Source organism: Mobula birostris, chromosome 28, assembly GCF_030028105.1.
Source record: "Mobula birostris isolate sMobBir1 chromosome 28, sMobBir1.hap1, whole genome shotgun sequence".
In the NCBI taxonomy this organism is placed as follows: Eukaryota; Metazoa; Chordata; class Chondrichthyes; order Myliobatiformes; family Myliobatidae; genus Mobula; species Mobula birostris.
Window position 1 is genome coordinate 2,627,759 of NC_092397.1, and position 19,623 is coordinate 2,647,381.

Consider the following 19,623-nt stretch of genomic DNA (forward strand, 5'->3'; position numbering starts at 1 on the left):
GTGGGAGCCTAGGACAAGAGGGCACAGCCTCAGGATAAAGGGGTGTCCATTTAAAACAGAGATGCAGAGAAATTCCTTTAGCCAGAGGGTGGTAAATTTGTGGAATTTGTTACCACAGGCAGTTGTGGAGGCCAGGTCATTGGGTGTACTTAAGGCAGAGATTGATAGGTTCTTGATCAGACATGGCATCAGAGGGTACGGAGAGAAGGCTGGGGAGTGGGGCTAAGGAGGGAACAAAAGGATTCAGCCATGATTAAATGGTGGAGCAGACTTGATGGGCCAAATGGCCTCGTTCTGCTCCTGTCTTATGGTCAAGTTGATCCTCCAAGAGTCCACAACCTTGTCGTTGGGTTTGAAGGCTTGTGTGCCTCAATGACCTGGAGAGCTATATTGGCTGGACCCTAAGTGGACTTCACAGACAAAAGTCACACCACACTCTTCGGCACAATTCTCCATACCCGGCGACACACCCATCCTAGCTTTTCATTTGCCCACATTTGCCCCACGTCCCTCTAAGCTTTCCCTATCCACATACCTGATTAAGTGTTTTTAAAATGTTGTTACTGTACCTGCCTCAACCACTTCCTCTGGCAGCTCGTTCCACATATACACCAGCCTCTGGGTGAAGAGGACGTCCCTCAGGTTCCGATTAAATCTCTCCCCCCTTTCACCTTAAGCCTGTGCCCTCTTGTTACTAAATCGCCAACCCTGGGGAGTAGACTGAGTGCATTCACCCTGTCTGTGCCCCTCGTGATTCTACACACCTCTGTAAGGTCACTCCTCCATCTCCTACGCTCCAATGAATAAGATTCAAACCTCCCTCCATGACTCAGTCCCTCGAATCTTGGTAGCATCCTCGTCAACCTCCTCTGAATGACTTGCCAGCTTGTGCTCTTCCCCCTCCCTTTGTCTATTTCATGTATTTCAGAGATACAGTGCAGAGCAGGTCCTCCCAGCCCAACGAGCCACACCACCCAGCAACCCACCGATTTAACCCAGCCTAGTCACAGACAGTTTACAATGACCAATTAACCTACCAACCGGTACTCTGGGAGGAAACTGGACCATCCGGAGGAAACCCACCTTCTCACGGGAAGAATGCACGAACTTTCTTACAGAGCACTCCAGATTTGAACTCTGAAGCCCTGAGCTGCAATAGCATAGCGCTAACCGACACGTGGCGCCCTGAATAAACAGTTAGTGATGAAGATGGCGTGGTCCAGGTTAAAAGATGGAGTAGGTTAAACGATGGCCGCGGTACGATAATGGTACTGTGAGATAGGGGTGTGTGAGGGGGAACAGATCGTTCAGTCTCTCCCTCACTCCATCTGTGACAAAAGGCATTTTGAGATGTAATATCGTCACATTAAACCCTTCCCTTTCCCTCCACTAGGACCACAGCCGCGTCAGGAGCATTGGAGGCTTGCGTCCCTCAATGACCCGGAGAGCTACGTTGGCTGGAGTCAGGGCTTTAGGCTTTGGCTCTTGGTAGGGTCACCCATGCAAAGCAGGTCAAAGGGTAGAGGACAGACTAAGAGTGATCCACCGGCCCTCCAGGTTCAGGGGTTCAGCTCAGGGCTAACAACCTTGACTGGGAAAACAAAATTGTTACAGAAACAGCAATGAAGAATCCTTCTACATCCGAATCCTACGGTATTCCTGAGTCTCCACCCATGACTTGCATGGCTGACAGCACTGAAAACTGAGCTATTGACACGATAAAGGAAGCCCTGAACACTGCCAGAGATGGAGGACCTTCACTGCTACCCTAAATGGCAGCGGCGAAACAGGGAGTAGAGAGAGAACTCCTCCCCCTCCCGTTCCACTTCTGATGAAGACTCTCCGACCAATATGTCGACTGTTTATTCCCCTCCACAGATGCTGCCTGACCCGCTGAGTTCCTCCAGAACTGTGTGCCTGTGGCTCCTTCGAACTTCCAGCTTAACGACATCTCTCCTGTAACACGGTGACCACAATTACAAATCACAAAAATGAAAATGACATGCCGGGCAGGAAACCAGAGCAAGTTGTCGGTTTAATGGAGACACAAAAGATGTTGGAATCATGATGGATGATCTCAGAGAGACGAGTAGATCAATATACTGTCTAAGCTGATGAGTCGCTCCGCTGTTCACACTGACCTCTACTTTACTGGGCTGGTGTGCATTCACAAGAGATATGTTTCTTATAACGTGAAAACAGGAGATTTTCTACTGTAGATTTCTGTTTTAATCAAACAATCTCAGCACACTGTTTAACATCCATTCACAAAACTCAGAACCCCTTCTCCAGCAGCCACGATTTCAGCTCTTTGTCGAAGTAACCTTTCACCCGCAGACTCATTGTCACCTCGTTGACCTGTGTGAGCGGCGTCTTGCCCGTCAGCTGCGCGAGGTATTCCTTCACGTCCTTGTCGAGTGTCTGAGGAAGGCAAGAGGGCACCAGAGGGGTTAAAACATGCAGAACAACAACACTCGTGCACAGGACAGAGCGATAGGAAGCTCAAATACCATCTATAAACTTGCTGATGATACAACCATTGTTGGTAGAAGCTTACGTGGTGACGAGAGGGCATACAGGAGTGAGACATGCCAACTAGTGGAGTGGTGTCACAGCAACAACCTGGCATTCAACGTCAGTAAGACAAAAGAACTTATTGTGGACTTCAGGAAGGGTAAGATGAAGAAACACATACTAATCCTCATAGAGGGAGCAGAAGTGGAGAGAGCGAGCAGTTTCAAGTTCCTGGGTGTCAAGATCTCTAAGGATCAAATCTGGTCCCAACATATCAATGTAGTTATAAAGAAGGCAAGACAGCAGCTATACTTCATTAGGAGTTTGAAGAGATTTGGCTTGTCAAAAAATATACCAAAAGCTTCTATAGATGTACCGTGGAGAGCATCCTGACAGGATGCATCACTGTCTGGTATGGAGGGGCTACTGCACAGGACTGAAAGAAGCTGCAGAGGGTTGTAAATCTAGTCAGCTCTATCTTGGGTATGAGCCTACAAAGTACCCAGGACATCTTCAGGGAGCGGTGTCTCAGAAAGGCAGTGTCCATTATTAAGGACCTCCAGCACCCAGGGCATGCCCTTTCTTCACTGTTACCATCGGGTAGGAGGTACAGAAGCCTGAAGGCTCACACTCAGCGATTCAGGAACAGCTTCTTCCCCTCTGCCACCCGATTCCTAAATGGACACTGAACCCTTGGACACTACCTCACATTTTTTAATATACAGTAATTCTGTTTATTGCACTTTTTTAAATCTAGTCAATATACTGTAATTGATTTACCTATTTATTATTATTATTTTTATTTTATTTATTATTTTTTTCTCTTGTAGATTATGTACTGCAACATAGCACTGCCTTAGGGTCTCCAGCTCCAGATTGTTCAGTTAGGCCTTCCGTGGGGAAAAGGGCCTGTTCTTATGCAGTACTGATTTACGTTCTACGATGCAGGGTTTGTGCAATTCTACTCTTCACTCCGGAGCACCTGGACAACCGCTACACATATGCCAGGCTTCTGTTTATTGATTACAGCTCAGCGGTCAACACCATCATCGCTCAGTGTTAATCGGCAAGTATTAAAACCTGGGCCTCTGTACCTCCCTCTGCAACTGGATCCTTGACTTCCTCATCAGAAAACCTCATAATACTGATACACCTGAATTGAGCTATTCCTCCTCAAATTGTATCATATTATGATCACTGCCTCCTAAAGGTTCATTTACCTTAAGCTCCCTAAAGAAATCCGTTTCATTAAATAACACCCAATCCAGAATAGACTTTCCCCTAGTGGGCTCAACCATGAGCTGCTCTAAAAGGCAATCTTGTAGGCAATCTACAAATTCCCCCACTTAGGATCCAGGATTAACCGGATCTTCCCAATCTACATGCATACTGAAATCCCCCATGACTATCCTAACATTGCCCTTTTGACATGCATTTTCTATCTCCCATTGTAATTTGTAGCCCACATCCAGGATACTGTTCAGAGGCCTGTATATGACTCCCATCAGGGTATTTTTAACCTTGCAGTTTCTTAAGTTGACTCACAATGATTCTACATCTTCCTTATGTCACCTCTTTCTAAGGATTTGATTTCATTTGTTTACCAACAGAGCCACACCATCCCCTCTGCCTACCTGCCTGTACCTTCGATACAATGTGTATCCTTGGATATTAAACTCCCAACTATGATCTTTCAGCCACGACAGTGATGCCCTCATTGTCATACCTACCAATTGCTAACTGCACTCCATGATCATCTACCTTATTTTGTATACTGGGTATTCAAATATAACACCTTCAGTCCTGTATTCATCATCCTTTTTGACTTTGTCCCCATGTTACACTGAAACTCATCCTGCTGACTGCAATTTTGTCCTGTCATCTGCCTGTCCTTCCTGACAGTCTCACTGCATACCAAGACAGTCTCTCTCCACACAGCACTGCAGAAAAGATTTAGAGTCATAGAGTCATAGAAAGATACAACACAGAAACAGGCCCTTTGGCCCATCTAAACAGTGCCCACCCATTTAAACTGCCTACTCCCATCGACCAGCACCGGGACCATAGCCCTCCATACCCCTATCATCCATGTACCTATCCAAACTTCTCTTAAAAATTGAAATCCAGTTTGCATGCGCTTGTGCTGGTAGCTCACAACACACTCTCACCTCCCTCTGAATGAAATAGTTTGCAGCCATGTTTCTCCTTAAACATTTCCCCTTTCACCCTTAACCCATGACCTCTAGCTGTCGTCCCACCCAACCTCAGTGGAAAAAGCCTGCTTGCATTTACTCTATCTATACCCCTCCTAATTTTTGGAAGATGTTGTCATGACTCGAGGGACCGAGTTATGGAGAGATTGAACTGGCAGAGACTTTATCCCCTGGAGACTGAGGGCTGATCTTACGAGTCATGAGGGGCACAGACAGGGTGAATCAAGAACTAGATGGCAGAGGTTTAAGGTGAGAGAAAAGGATCTTATCAAAGCTTGTGGGCTAACTCTGAGTATATTTGCATGGAACACTATCACAGGAAAGTAACTTCCATCATCAAAGACCCCCAGCATCCAGGCCATGCTCTGTTCTCTCTCCTACCATCGGCAAGGAGGTACAGGAGCTTTTGGTCCCACACCACCATGTTCAGTTATTACTGTAAGCAGTCCTGGTCACCTACCTGCAGGAGAGATATCAATAAGACTGAAAGAGTGCAGAGAAGATTTGTCAGGACATGAGGACCTGAGTTATAGAGAAAGGCTGAACAGATTGGGATTTTATTCCCTGGAGCGTAGAAGATTGAGAGATTTGATTACAAAAGTATGAGGGGGAAAAGATAGGATGAATGTAAGCAGGCTTTTTCCACTAAGGTTAGGTGGGACTAGAACCAGAGGTCATGGGTTAAGAGTAAAAGGTGAAAAGTTTAAGGGGAACATGAAGAGGAAATTCTTCACTCAGAAGGCGGTGAGAGTGTGGAACGAGCTGCCAGTGGGAGCGGTGGACGCGAGTTTAAGAGAAGGTTGCATAGGTACCTGGATGTGAGGGGTAAGGAGGGTTATGGTCCATGGGAGCCCTTCATACTTACTCCATCCATGTACCTATCCAAACATCTCTTACAGTTGAAAGGTGCAGGTCGATGGGACTAGGCAGAATAATAGTTCGGTATGGACTAGGTGAGCAGAAAAGCCTGTTTCTATGATTAAGTATGTGTATCTATGTCACCTTGTGATTCATTTTCTTGGGGGCATTTACAGGAAAATAAAGAAATACAATTGAATTTATGAAAAAATATACAACAAAGACTGAGAACTCACCACAAAATGCTGGAGGAACTCAGCAGGACAGGCAGCATCTTTGGAGTTGAATAAACAGTCAACGTTTCGGGCTGAGACCTTTCATCAGGAGGAGACTGTTTATTCCTCTCTATGGATTCTGCCTGACCTGCTAAGTACCTGCAGCTTTTTCAGTGTGTTGCACTGGAGCTCAAGCATCTGCAGAATCTCTCCTGTTTCTGACACACAGCTAATGTGCAAGAGAAGACAATTTGGGGAAATAAAATATTTTTTTAAACTACAATACTGACAACATGAGTTGTAGAGAACTTAAAGTGAGTCTATAACATTGGGTGTAGAAATGGAGGGAACATTTCGTTTAAACAGTTTTAAGACGATGCAAGGAAACGATCACGTACCCAAATGTCGCCCTCTATCTTCCGAATGACCGTCATCTTTCTGTTGCCGTGCGTGATGTCCGTATAAACTGGGAGGTTGTGCATGCGGGAACGCCGGATCATATACGGCAGGTCAAGGGGTGGATCTGGAAAAGATTAAACACCGATTACACACCGTGGACCCGGCAAACACCAGCTCCTTACTGACTCAATGAGCTCACTGGTCACACACCTGGGCTGAAGGTAACCTGAGCCGGGCTGATTGGATTTGAGAGGGACTGAGGGGCAGCTTCTTCACGCACAGGGCGGTGGGTGCATGGAACGAGCTGCCAGAGAAGATGTTTGAGTCAAGTACATGAACCTCATTGAGGGGTGACCTCATTTAAACCTATCAAATGTTGAAAGGCCTCAAAAGAGTGGATGTGGAGAGGATGTTTCCTATAGTGAGGGAGTCTAGGACCAGAGGGCACAGATAGAGTGGATGTGGAGAGGATGTTTCCTATAGTGGGGGAGTCTAGGACCAGAGGACACAGATAGAGTGGATGTGAAGAGGATGTTTCCTATAGTGGGGGAGTCTAGGACCAGAGGACACAGATAGAGTGGATGTGGAGAGGCTGTTTCCTATAGTGGGGGAGTCTAGGACCAGAGGACACAGATAGAGTGGATGTGGAGAGGATGTTTCCTGTAGTGGGGGAGTCTAGGACCAGAGGACACAGATAGAGTGGATGTGGAGAGGATGTTTCCTATAGTGGGGGAGTCTGGAACCAGAGGACACAGCCTCAGAATAGAGGGACATCAATTTAGAACAGTGATGGTGAGGAATTTCTTCAGCCGGAGGGTGATTATTCTGTGGAACTCAATGCCAAAAGCGGCCGTGGAAGCCAAGTCACTGGGCATATTTAAAGTGGAGTTTGATAGGTTCTTGTTTAGTCAGGGAATCAAAGGTTACGGGGGGAAGGCAGGAGGATGGGGTTCAGGATGATAATAAATCAGCCATGATGGAATGGTCAGGTAGACTCGATGGGCTGATGGCCTAATTTTGTCTTATGTTGATTGATGGTCTGAGGCAGAGTGAAGGAGAATGAGGAGGCTGTGCCAGGCAGGGGAAGGGTGTCTGGGTGCAGTTACTAGAGAGAGGGACAGGTGGATGATAGATACTTTGATTTGGTGGGATAGCAGCCAGAGGTGGTTGGCAGAGTGACGCTGGGCTGAAAGATAAGGGGGAGATTGACGCCCTCATGCAGGGTATCGACCCGAAACACCGACAATTCCCCCTCCCACATCCACACATGCTGCTCGATCCTCCAGCATTGCATCGGACGACACAGACCTCGAGGTGGACACCATCCCGATGGGGTGGGGTAACGGTCGTGTTTCGGAGGAACTGGCACGGTGGTGGGTGGAATCAATCTCTCCACAAAATGGAATTCCTCCGTCGACTCAACAATCCCCGGATATGTGGAACCAGAACCCGGAGCCGTGCAGTAACTCTAGGACAAAACGGAAACGTCACTGAGAACCTTCACAACTGGTGGTCCTGTGAGATCAAACTACCAAAAGCTGCCTGACAGCTGGCTCCTTACCTTCCCTTTCTTTATTGCTTGCTTAGTGGCTCTTTGTTGCTTTTTAAAGCTCCACCAATCTTCCAGTTTCCCACTACTCTCAGTGACTTTGTACGCACAAGCTTTTAGTTTGATGGCTTCTATTATTTCATTTGTTATCCATGTCTAATGAGAATGGGTTCAGCGAGCTTCTCTTTGGAGCAAAGGAGGATGAGGGGTGACTTGATAGAGGCCTGCAAGACTATAAGGGACATAGATCAAGTGGACAGCCAGAGACATTTTCTGGGGGGGGGGGGTGGAAATGGTTAATAGATGAGGGCATAATTTTAAGGTGATTGTTAGAGAAATCCAGCCAGCTGTTCCGAACAACGAACTGATCATACATGAGGTAAACTCTAAGGGGATGTCAGAGATAGGTATTTTTTACACAGAGAGTGCTTGGTGTGTGGAATGGGTTACTGGTGGTGGAGTCAGAGGCAGATACATTCGGGGACACTGCGTCGTAAACAGGCACATGGATGAAAGAGAAATAGGAGGGAAGGGTTAGGTTGAAGTTAAAAGGTCGGTACAACAACGTGGACCGAAGGGCCTGTACCGTTCAAGGTTCTACGCAGAGGCAGAGTTGAGCCCCATGATCTAATCGGAAGACTCGACCTGAAACTGAGAACTTTCAAATGGCAATTAACTAAACTTTTGACTTTATGATTTGGGAGCGCGAGGTGAGCTGGCCCCGCCCACTCAATCTGGCCACGCCCCGTCCCAGACTCCGCCCACCCGTTCTGGCCCCGCCCCGTCCCAGACTCCGCCCACCCGTTCTGGTCACGCCCCGTCCCAGACTCCGCCCACCCGTTCTGGCCCCGCCCCGTCCCAGACTCCGCCCACCCGTTCTGGTCACGCCCCGTCCCAGACTCCGCCCACCCGTTCTGACCGCGCCTCCACACTCGGTGTCCAGGCAGCCGACTCTCCTCAACCTGGGCAACGACTCCCGACAGGTAACTCCTCCCGTCGCCGGCATCGCATCCAACCCCACCCCACCGCCCCTCAAGTTACTGCCCCAGCCTTCCCGGTGGGTCCTGCTCCCGGTCTGATCGCCGCCCTGCCCGCTACCTGAGGCCGAGGAACAACGAGACGTGCAGCCCTCAGCAAACGGTTCGAAACGACCGCCGCCATCTTCTGCCGGCGATCGACAGTCCGCGCGTGCGCACTCAGCGAGAGTGGGCGCAGTACGCATGCGTGGAGACGGCATAGTGCCGCCATTCATCCTTCACGACCGGCCTCTCTGGGAACAGCAATACGCATGCGCGGCCTTTGGGGCGCAAGCATCGGTTGGAATCGGGTTTATTGTCAAGTCGTCACTTTTTACTGTCATTTCGACCATAACTGCTGGTACGGTACCCAGTAAAAACGAGACAACGTTTTTCAGGACTATGGTGCTACATGAAACAATACAAAAACTACACTGAACTACGTAAAAACAACACAAAAACTACACTAGACTACAGACCTACCCAGGACTGCATAAAGTGCACAAAACAGTGCAGGCATTACAATAAATAATAAACAAGACAATAGGCACAGTAGAGGGCAGTAGGTTGGTGTCGGTCCAGGCTCTGAGTATTGAGGAGTCTGATGGCTTGGGGGAAGAAACTGTTACATAGTCTGGTCGTGAGAGCCCGAATGCTTCGGTGCCTTTTGCCAGATGGCAGGAGGGAGAAGAGTTTATATGAGGGGTGTGTGGGGACCTTCACAATACTGTTAGCTTTGCTGGTGCAGAGTGTGGTGTAAGTGTCTGTAATGGCGGGAAGAGGGACCCCGATCTTCACAGCTGACCTCACTATCCGCTGCAGGGTCTTGCGATCGAGATGGTGCAATTTCCGAACCAGGCCGTGATGCAGCTGCTCAGGATGCTCTCAATACAACCTCTGTAGAATGTGGTGAGGATGGGGGGTGGGAGATGGACTTTTCTCAGCCTTCGCAGAAAGTAGAAATGCTGCTGGGCTTTCTTTGCTATGGAGCTGCTCACCAGCCTGTGTTGTGAAATTTGTTAATTTAGCAGCAGTAGTTTAATGCAATACATAATGTAGAAGAAGCTAATAATAATAATAAGTAGATCAATTACAGCATACATATATTGAATAGATTAAAAACCGTGCAAAAACAAAAATAACATATATTAAAAAGTGAGGTGGTGTTCACGGATTCAATGTCCATTTGGGAATTGGATGGCAGAGGGGAAGAAGCTGTTCCTGAATCACTGAGTGTGTGTCTTCAGGCTTCTGTACTTCCACCTATAAGACCATAAGATATAGGAGCAGAAGTAGGCCATTTGGCCTGTGAAGTCTGCTCCACCATTCAATCATGGACTGATCCCATTCTTCCAGTCATCCCCACTCCTCTGCCTTCTCCCCATAATCTTTGATGCCCTGGCTAATCAAGAACCTATCTATCTCTGCCTTAAATACACCCAATGACTTGGCCTCCACAGCTGCTTGTGACAACAAATCCCACAGATTTACCACCCTCTGACTAAAGTAATTTCTCCACATATCAGTTCTAAAAAGACATCTTTCAATCCTGAAGTTGTGCCCGCTTGTCCTAGACTCCCCTACCAAGGGAAATAACTTTGCCATCTCTAATCTGTTCAGCCTTTTAACATTTGGAATGTTTCTATGAGATCTCCCCTCATTCTCCTGAACTCCAGCGAATACAGCCCAAGAGCAGCCAGACGTTCCTCATACCGTAACCCTTTCATTCCTGGAATCATTCTCGTGAATCTTCTCTGAACCCTCCAATGTCAGTATATCCTTTCTAAAATAAGGAGCCCAAAACTTAGGAATCAGGAAAATGAGGATGGGGAAAAACTTCTTCACACAGAGAGTGGTGAATCTGTGGAATTCTCTGCCACAGGAAACAGTTGAGGCCAGTTCATTGGCTATATTTAAGAGGGAGTTAGATATGGCCCTTGTGGCTAAAGGGATCAGGGGGTATGGAGAGAAGGCAGGTACAGGGTTCTGAGTTGGATGATCAGCCATGATCATACTGAATGGTGGTGCAAGCTCGAAGGGCCGAATGGCCTACTCCTGCACCTATGTTCTATGTTTCTATGTTTCTAAAACAGCACACAATACCCCAAGTGTGGTCTCACGATTGCCTTATAGAGCTTCAACATCACATTCTTTTCTTCGGTATTCACTGAGGACAAGGATATTGAATTGTGTAAGGTAAAGGAAACAAGTAGGGTAGTTATGGAAAGTATGACAATTATAGAAGAGGAAGTACTGGCACTTTTAAGGAATATAAAAGTGGATAAGTCTCTGGGTCCGGACAAGATATTTCCTCGGACCTTGAGGGAAGTTAGTGTAGGGGCTCTGACAGAAATATTTCAAATGTCATTAGAAACGGGGATGGTGCCGGAGGATTGGCGTATCGCTGATGTGGTTCCATTGTTTAAAAGGGGGTCTAAGAGTAAACCTAGCAATTATCGGCCTGTGAGTTTGACATCAGTAGTGGGTAAATTGATGGAAAGTATTCTTAGAGATGGTATATATAATTATCTGGATAGACAGGGTCTGATTAGGAACAGTCAACGTGGATTTGTGCGTGGAAGGTCATGTTTGACAAATCTTATTGAATTTTTTGATGAGGTTACTAAGACAGATATGAGGGTAAAGCGGTGGATGTTGTCTATATGGACTTCAGTAAGGCCTTTGACAAGGTTCCACACGGAAGGTTAGTTAGGAAGGTTCAATCGTTAGGCATTAATATGGAAGTAGTAAAATGGATTCAGCAGTGGCTGGATGGGAGACGCCAGAGAGTAGTGGTGGATAACTGTGTGTTAGATTGGAGGACGGTGTGTATCGGTGTGCCTCAGGGATCTGTACTAGGTCCAATGTTGTTTGTCATATATATTGATGATCTGGATGATGGGGTGGTAAATTGGATGAGTAAGTATGCAGGTGATACTAAGTTAGGTGGAGTTGTGGATAATGAAGTAGGTTTTCAAAGCTTGCAGAGAGATTTAGGCCAGTTAGAAGAGTGGGCTGAAAGATGGCAGATGGAGTTTAATGCTGAAAAATGTGAGGTGCTACATTTTGATAGGACTAATCCTGGGATTGATTCCTGGGATGGCAGGACTTTCATATGAAGAAAGAATGGATGAACTGGGCTTGTACTCGTTGGAATTTAGAAGATTGAGGGGGGATCTGATTGAAATGTATAAGATCCTAAAGGGATTGGACAGGCTAGATGCAGGAAGATTGTTCCCGATGTTGGGGAAGTCCAGAACGAGGGGTCACAGTTTGAGGATAGAGGGGAAGCCTTTTAGGACCGAGATTAGGAAAAACTTCTTCACACAGAGAGTGGTGAATCTGTGGAATTCTCTGCCACAGGAAACAGTTGAGGCCAGTTCATTGGCTATTTTTAAGAGGGAGTTAGATATGGCCCTTGTGGCTACGGGGGTCAGGGGGTATGGAGGGAAGGCTGGGGCGGTGTTCTGAGTTGGATGATCAGCCATGATCATAATAAATGGCGGTGCAGGCTCAAAGGGCCGAATGGCCTACTCCTGCACCTATTTTCTATGTTTCTATGTAATCAAAATACGACATACATGGTAAATGGTAGGGCATTGAAGAATGCTGTAAAACAGAGGGATCTAGGAATAATGGTGCATAGTTCTCTGAAGATGGAAACTCATGTGGATAGGGTGGAGAAGAAAACTTTAGGTTTGCTGGCCTTTATTAATCAGAGCATTGAGTATAGGAGTTGGGACGTAATGTTGAATTTGTGTAAGGCATTGGTAAGGCCAAATCTGGAGTATTGTGTACAGTTCTGGTCACCGAATTATAGGAAAGATGTCAATAAAATTGAGAGAATACAGAGGAGGTTTACTAAAATGTTGCCTGGGTTTCATCTCCTAAGTTACAGAGAAAGGTTGAACAAGTTAGGTCTTTATTCTTTGGAGCGTAGAAGGTTGAGGGGGGACTTGATAGAGGTATTTAAAATTATGAGGGGGATCGATAGAGTTGACATGGATAGGCTTTTTCCATTGAGAGTAGGGGAGATTCAAACAAGAGGACATGAATTGAGAGTTAAAGGGCAAAATTTTAGGAGTAACATGAGGGGGAACTTCTTTACTCAGAGAGTGGTAGCTGTGTGGAACGAGCTTCCAGCAGAAGTGGTTGAGGCAGGTTCTATGTTGTTGTTTAAAGTTAAATTGGATAGATATATGGACAGGAAAGGAATGGAGGTTTATGGGCTGAGTGCAGGTCAGTGGGACTGGGATAGGGTAAGAGTTCGGCACGGACTAGAAGGGCCGAGATGGCCTGTTTCCGTGCTGTAATTGTTATATGGTTATCCCTGCTCTTATATTCTATACCTCTAGAAATGAATGCCAATATTGTATTTGTCTTCTTCACAACCGACTCAACCTGGAGGTTAAACTTTAGAGTATCCTACACAAGTCCCTTTGCATCTCTGCATTTTGAATTCTCTCCCCATCTAAATAATAGTCTGCCTGTTTATTTCTTCCACCAAAGTGCACGACTATACACTTTCCAACACTGTATTTCATTTGCCACTTCTTTGCCCATTCCCCTAAAGTCTCTCTGCAGGCTCTCCGTTTCCTCAACACTACTCGCTCCTCCACCTATCTTTATATCATTGGCAAATTTAGCCACAAATCCATTAATACCACAGTCCAAATCATTGACATACATCGTAAAAAGCAGCAGTCCCAACATCGACCCCTGTGGAACTCCACCAGTAACCGGGAGCCAGCCAGAATAGGATCCCTTTATTCCCCCTCTCTGTTTTCTGCCGATCAGCTAATGCTCCACCCATGCTAGTAACTCCCCTGTAATTCCATGGGCTCTTATCTTGCTAAGCAGCCTCATGTGCGGCACCTTGTCATAGGCCATCTGAAAATCCAAGTACACCACATCTGCTTCATCTCCTTTATCTACCCTGCTTGTAATTTCCTCAAGGAATTGCAGTAGGTTTGTCAGGCAGGATTTTCCTTTCAGGAAACCATGCTCGCTTTGGCCTCCAGGTACTCCGTAATCTCATCCCTAACAATCGATTCCAACAACTTCCCAACCACTGATGTCAGGCTAACAGGTCTATAGTTTCCTGTCTGCTGCCTCCCATCCTTCTTAAATAGCGGAGTAACATTTGCTGATGGTAACAGTGAGAAAAGGGCATGCTCTGGGTGCTGGAGGTCCTTAATAATGAACGTTGCCTTTCTGAGACACCACTCCTTGAAGAAGTCCTGGCTACTTTGTAGACTAGCACCCAAAATGCAGCTGACTAAATTTACCAACCCTTTGTAGCTTCTTTCGGTCTTGTGCAGTAGCCCCTCCATACCAGACAGTGCTGCAGCCTGTCAGAATGCTCTCCACTGTACAACTATACAAGTTTTTGAATGTATTTGTTGACATGCCAAATCCCTTCAAACTCCTAATGAAGTATAGCCGCTGTCTTGCCTTCTTTATAACTACATCAGTATGTTGGGACCAGGTTAGATCCTCAGAGATCTTGACACCCAGGAACTTGAAACTGCTCACTCTCTCCACTTCTGATCCTAGTAGGATCCTTCAGAAACAACGTGACCAGCAGGTCCCGTCCTCCCTTCACAAACTTACCGTCGGTGGTAACAGTTGCAGACTGGAACCACTGAATTACTGCAGCAATAAAGATGATGGCTATTCTGCCCATCACGTCTGCCCTGGCTTTGTGTAACCCAGCACATTGTGTCTGCAGATTTTATCCAGCAACTGCCCTGGCAGTGTATTCAGACTGTAACCCACTCCAACAGGCAAAATATTTCTGCTTTTGGAGACCTTCCTCGTCAAATTATGTTCCTTCTTATGAAAATTGGGTATAACTATGTTTTTTTGGTGAATGTTGTGATCTTCAAAGTTCTAAGTAAGTTTATTATTAAAGTGCACACATCTCACTATATTAAACCATGAGATTCAGTTTCCTGCAGGTCGACAGAATCATAACTATAACAGGACCCATGAATGATCAGCCAGAGAGCAGAAGACAACAAATTGTGTGAATACAAATATGAATAAATAGCAATAAATAACTAGAACATGAGGCAAAGAGTCCTTAAAGTGAGATCACTGGTGCCCGTGATGCGGTCTCAGGCACACATAGACTGGAGCAGACGGCAGCATTCGCAAGAGTCACCAGAGACATCTGTAGATGGACGGGGAAGAGAATTTTGACCAGGTGCGTCACCATCTGATAGAGGCACCAGCCCACGGGATTGGAAAGTGAAACTGCCGAGGGCTGTCGACTCAGCCCACGCCCTCACAGGCACAACGCTGCCAGCGACCGAGGACGTCTTCGAGTACCTCCGCCTCAAGACGGCAGCATCCGTCATTAAGGACCTTCGGCATCCAGGACGTGCCCTGTTCTCATTGCCACCAGCAGGAGGGAGGTACACACACACACACAACGATTCAGTGCAACTTCCCCCTCCACCATCAATCAGAATTTCGGAATGGTCCGCAAGAACTGGCTCGTTGTTGCTTGAGTGGTCAATGAGCATTGCCTCATTGTTCCTCGAATGGTCTACAAACATTATCTCGTTATTTCTTAAATGGTCCACTATCTCATTATTCCTCGAGTGTTCCACTAACACCTCACAGTTCCTCGAGTGGAACACAAGCACCATCACATTATTGCTCGAGTGTTCCATGAGCATTGCCTCATTGTTCCTCTAGTTGTCCACGAACACCTCATTGTTCCTCGAGTGGTTCACGAACACGATTTTGTGATTTTTATGATTTTTTTCCATGACGTGCATTGACCCGGTCACAGAACCACGCGGAGGTTTGTAAACTCAGCCAGCTCGATCGGGGACACGAACCTCGTGAACTCCACAGCCATGATGGAATGGTGGAGCAGGCTTGATGGGCCGAATGGCTTGATTCTGCTCCTCTGTCTTGTGCTGTCAAAGTGATTGCTTCATGACCAAACGTCCAATTCAGAAATTCATCAATATGATTCGTGCTGTGTGAGTAACAGAGCCCTTAGTAACATTGCTCCAAGTTGCTAGAGTCTTCATCAGTGTCTGGCGATTAATGGCTCATGGATTTTAACTGCTCGGGGGCACCTCACAACAACAAAGTTTTAGTCTGAGTTCCGATGGATTCAGAATTGGCTTGCCTGCAGAAAGCAAAGGGTCGTGGTGGAGGGAGTACATTCAGATTGGAGGATTGTGACTAGTGGTGTCCCACAAGGATCTGTTCTGGGACCTCTACATTTCGTGATTTTTATTGACGACCTGGATGTGGGGGTAGAGGGGTGGGTTGGCAAGTTTGCAGACGACACAAAGGTTGGTGGTGTTGTAGATAGTGCAGAGGATTGTCGAAGATTGCAAAGAGACATTGATAGGATGCAGAAGTGGGCTGAGAAGTAGCAGATGGAGTTCAACCTGGAGAAGTGTGAGGTGGTACACTTTGGAAGGACAACTCCAAGGCAGAGTACATAGTAAATGGCAGGATACTTGATAGTGTGGAGGAGCAGAGGGATCTGGGGGTACATGTCCACAGATCCCTGAAAGTTGCCTCACAGGTAGATAGGGTAGTTTTAGAAAGCTTATGGAGAGTTAGCTTTCATAAGTCGAGGGTTAGAGTTTAAGAGTTGCGATGTAATGATGCAGCTCTTTAAAACTCTGGTTAGGCCACACTTGGAGTACTGTGTCCAGTTCTGGTTGCCTCACTATAGGAAGGATGTGAAAGCATTGGAAAGGGTACAGAGGAGATTTACCAGGATGCTGCCTGGTTTAGAGAGTATGCATTATGATCAGAGTTTAAGGGAGCTAGGACTTTACTCTTTGGAGAGAAGGAGGATGAGAGGAGAGGTGTACAAGATAATAAGAGGAATAGGTAGAGTGGATAGCCAGTTCCCCAGGGCACCACTGCTCAGTACAAGAGGACATGCCTTTAAGGTAAGGGGTGGGAAGTTCAAGGGGGATATTAGAGGAAGGTTTTTTTACTCAGAGAGTGGTTGGTGCGTGGAATGCACTGCCTGAGTCAGTGGTGGAGGCAGATACACTCGTGAAGTTTAAGAGACTGCTAGACAGGTATATGGAGGAATTTAAGGTGGGGCGTTATATGGGAGGCAGGGTTTGAGGGTCGGCACAACATTGTGGGCCGAAGGGCTTGTAAAGTGCTGTACTATTCTATGTTCTATGTCACAAAACCATGCAGAGGTTTGTAGACTCAGCCAGTTCCATCGTGGGCACGACCCCCATGAACCCTTCAGCCATGATGGATTGGCAGAGTAGACTCGACAGGCCGAATGGCCTAATTCTTCTCCTGTGTCTTATGTCATGGGCAGGAGCATCAATTTTCTCTTCCAGTAAAAAAAATCCCCAAACTCTTACCTCTTCCCTCCTGCCTATCACACCACCCCTGCTGCCCCCTTCTTCCCTTTCTCCTATGGTCCACTCCCCTCTCCGATCAGATCCCTTCCTCTCCTGCCCTTGACCTTTCCTCTCCTCTTGGCTTCACTCATCACTTTCCAGCTAACCTCCTTCCCCCACCTTTTTATTCTGGCGTCTTCCCCCCCCCCTTCCTTCTCAGTCCTGAAGAATGGTCTAGGCCCAAATGCTTACTCCTCTCCATAGATGCTGCCTGACCAGCTAAGCTCCTCCAGCATTTTCTGTGTGGTTGCTCTGGATTTGCTGACTTGCTCATGTTTTAAGTTTACTTGTTATTCATGAATACAGCCAAATGAAACCATGTTACTCCAGGGCCAAGGTGTGAAACACATTACCAACAGTCACACACAACAGCACAAGGCAGGAAGGCACAGCAATGAAGTGGTTAGCACAATGCTTTACAGTACCAGCAACCCGAGTTCAATACCTACCCCTGTCTGTAAGGAGTTTGTATGTCACCCGTGACACCGTGGGCTTGCTCTGGTTTCTTCCCCCAGTCCAAAGACAGACTGGCTGTTAGGTTTATTGTAAGTTTTCCCATGATTCGGCTGGGGTTATATCGGGTGTTGCTGAGCAGTGCAGCTCGAGGGATTGGTAGGGCCTGTTCTGCTCTGCATCTCAGTAAATAAAGGCACACAAGATATCAGTAAAGTACACTCCCACAAAAAAATATAGTCTGAGTCCCTAAGTCCATGAATGTTGCAGCAGTCTACAGTCCAACACAATACAGCTTGTCTTCTGCTGACCGAACACTAGATGGCAGCACTGACTCTGGCACCAACACCTCTCTCCCGGATACCTCCACACAGACTGCAGCTTGAGACCAAGTCCTCACTATACTGCTGTCCGTAAGGAGTTTGTACGCTCTCCTCGTGACCATGTGGGTTTCTTCCGGGTGCTCCAGTTTCCTCCACATTCCAAAGATGTATAGGTTAGGGTTCGCGAGTCGTGGGTGTGCTACGTCAGTGCCAGAAGCCTGGTGACACTTGCGGGCTGCCCCCAGCACATCCGTGACTTGTGTTGGGTCCTGGCACAAAATGACCCGCTTCATGATGCACGTGTGAAAAATGAAGCTCATCTTTAAATCTTTAATGATTTGACTGAAACATTATTCATTCAAAGATACAGCAGGTAACAGGCCTTCCTGGCCCAATGACCCACGTGGCCCAGAAACCCATCTATTTAACGCCCAGGATAATCTACAATGGCCCATTAACCTACTAACCGGTTGGTCTCCGGATTGTGGGAGGAGACGGGAAGAAAGTACACCGGAAGTGAGCACCTGGCCGCAGTAGTGTGGGTTAACCGCGACACTACCGTGGTTATTTGGCCCCACAAACACAGGGGTTGCCAGTGCTAAGTTACAAATACTGGAACAGATATTAGGCCACATTAACCATGGTCCTCACTTGGAGAATGCACACGCCCAGTCACACCGTAACTCGCCGTCCTCCACCCAATCCACCCTATCGCCAGGTCAAGTGAGTGTTCCACGTTCAGCAGCTGGTGTGCATCAAATTAACGGCCGTACGGTAGTGTAGTGGCGAGCGTAACTCCTCACAGCGCCAGCGACGGGAAAATCGGGGGGTTCAATTCCCGCTGCTGTCTGTCAGGCGTTTGCACGTTCTCCCCGTGACCATGTGGGTTTCCTCTCACAGTACATAGATGTACCGGTTAGGGTTAGTGACGTGGGCACGAAATACGTTGCAGCTGGAAGTGCGGCCCCTCCCGCCAGCAGGTCCTCGGACCGTGTCGGCCATTGGCGCAAAAGGCGCTTTTCACTGTGTTTCAATGTACATGTTGAGCTGATGTTCAAACCTTTAATGATTCGACTTGTCATCAGTAGAGAGATGGTGGAGAGAGTGTCCAGTTTCAGGTTTCTGGGAATACATATCTCAAAAGACCTTACATGGTCCACCAACACCACAACAATAGTTAAGAAAGCACAGCAACGCTTGTTTTTCCTCAGGACGCTGAAGAGAGCTGGTCTACCTGAACAGGTGCTGGTGACTTTTTACCGCTGCACCATAGAGAGCATCTTAACGTACTACATCTCTGTGTGGTACAGCAGCTGACAGGAAAGCACTTCAGCGGGTCGTCTCTAGCGCACAAAAGATCATCGGGACACAGCTCCCAGCCCTGGAGGACACCCACAGCTCTCGCTGCCTGAGGAAAGCTACAAGCATCTGTAAGGACAATACACACCCATGCAATCATCTGTTTGAACTTCTTCCATCTGGCAGACGTTATAAGATTTTCTATGCCTGCACTTCCAGACTGAAAAATAGCTTTTCCCCCAATTGATCAAGCATCATCCATAAATTTGTTATATTGCTACTTTAATACTGGATTTATGGCTGTCATGCATCTGAGTTGCGCTTTTGTACTGCTGGACATCGCTTGTACTGGCTGGTTACTTGATTTTATTTA

At 47.0% G+C, this 19,623-nt stretch overlaps 1 protein-coding gene across 1 annotated transcript; it reads right to left on the bottom strand.

Moving 5' to 3' along the window:
* Positions 1 to 1,999: 1,999 nt before the first annotated feature.
* LOC140188946 (large ribosomal subunit protein mL49-like) lies at positions 2,000 to 8,996 on the bottom strand. Its single transcript, XM_072245600.1, has 4 exons — positions 8,847 to 8,996; positions 7,508 to 7,667; positions 6,199 to 6,323; positions 2,000 to 2,421 (listed from the first exon to the last, which is right to left on the bottom strand). Exons 1-4 carry the CDS (start codon positions 8,994 to 8,996, stop codon positions 2,275 to 2,277), a joined length of 582 nt encoding a protein of 193 aa, XP_072101701.1. The 3' UTR covers positions 2,000 to 2,274.
* Positions 8,997 to 19,623: the final 10,627 nt, after the last annotated feature.

Bases quoted from the DNA above. Each gene is read 5' to 3' on its own strand.
- LOC140188946 (XM_072245600.1), bottom strand. From the start codon at position 8,996: ATGGCGGCACTATGCCGTCTCCACGCATGCGTACTGCGCCCACTCTCG. The intron at 7,668-8,846 runs GTAGCGGGCAGG...GTTTTGTCCTAG, and splicing joins TCGTTGTTCCTCGGCCTCAG to AGTTACTGCACGGCTCCGGG. The intron at 2,422-6,198 runs GTACGTGATCGT...TGCCTTCCTCAG, and splicing joins AGATAGAGGGCGACATTTGG to ACACTCGACAAGGACGTGAA.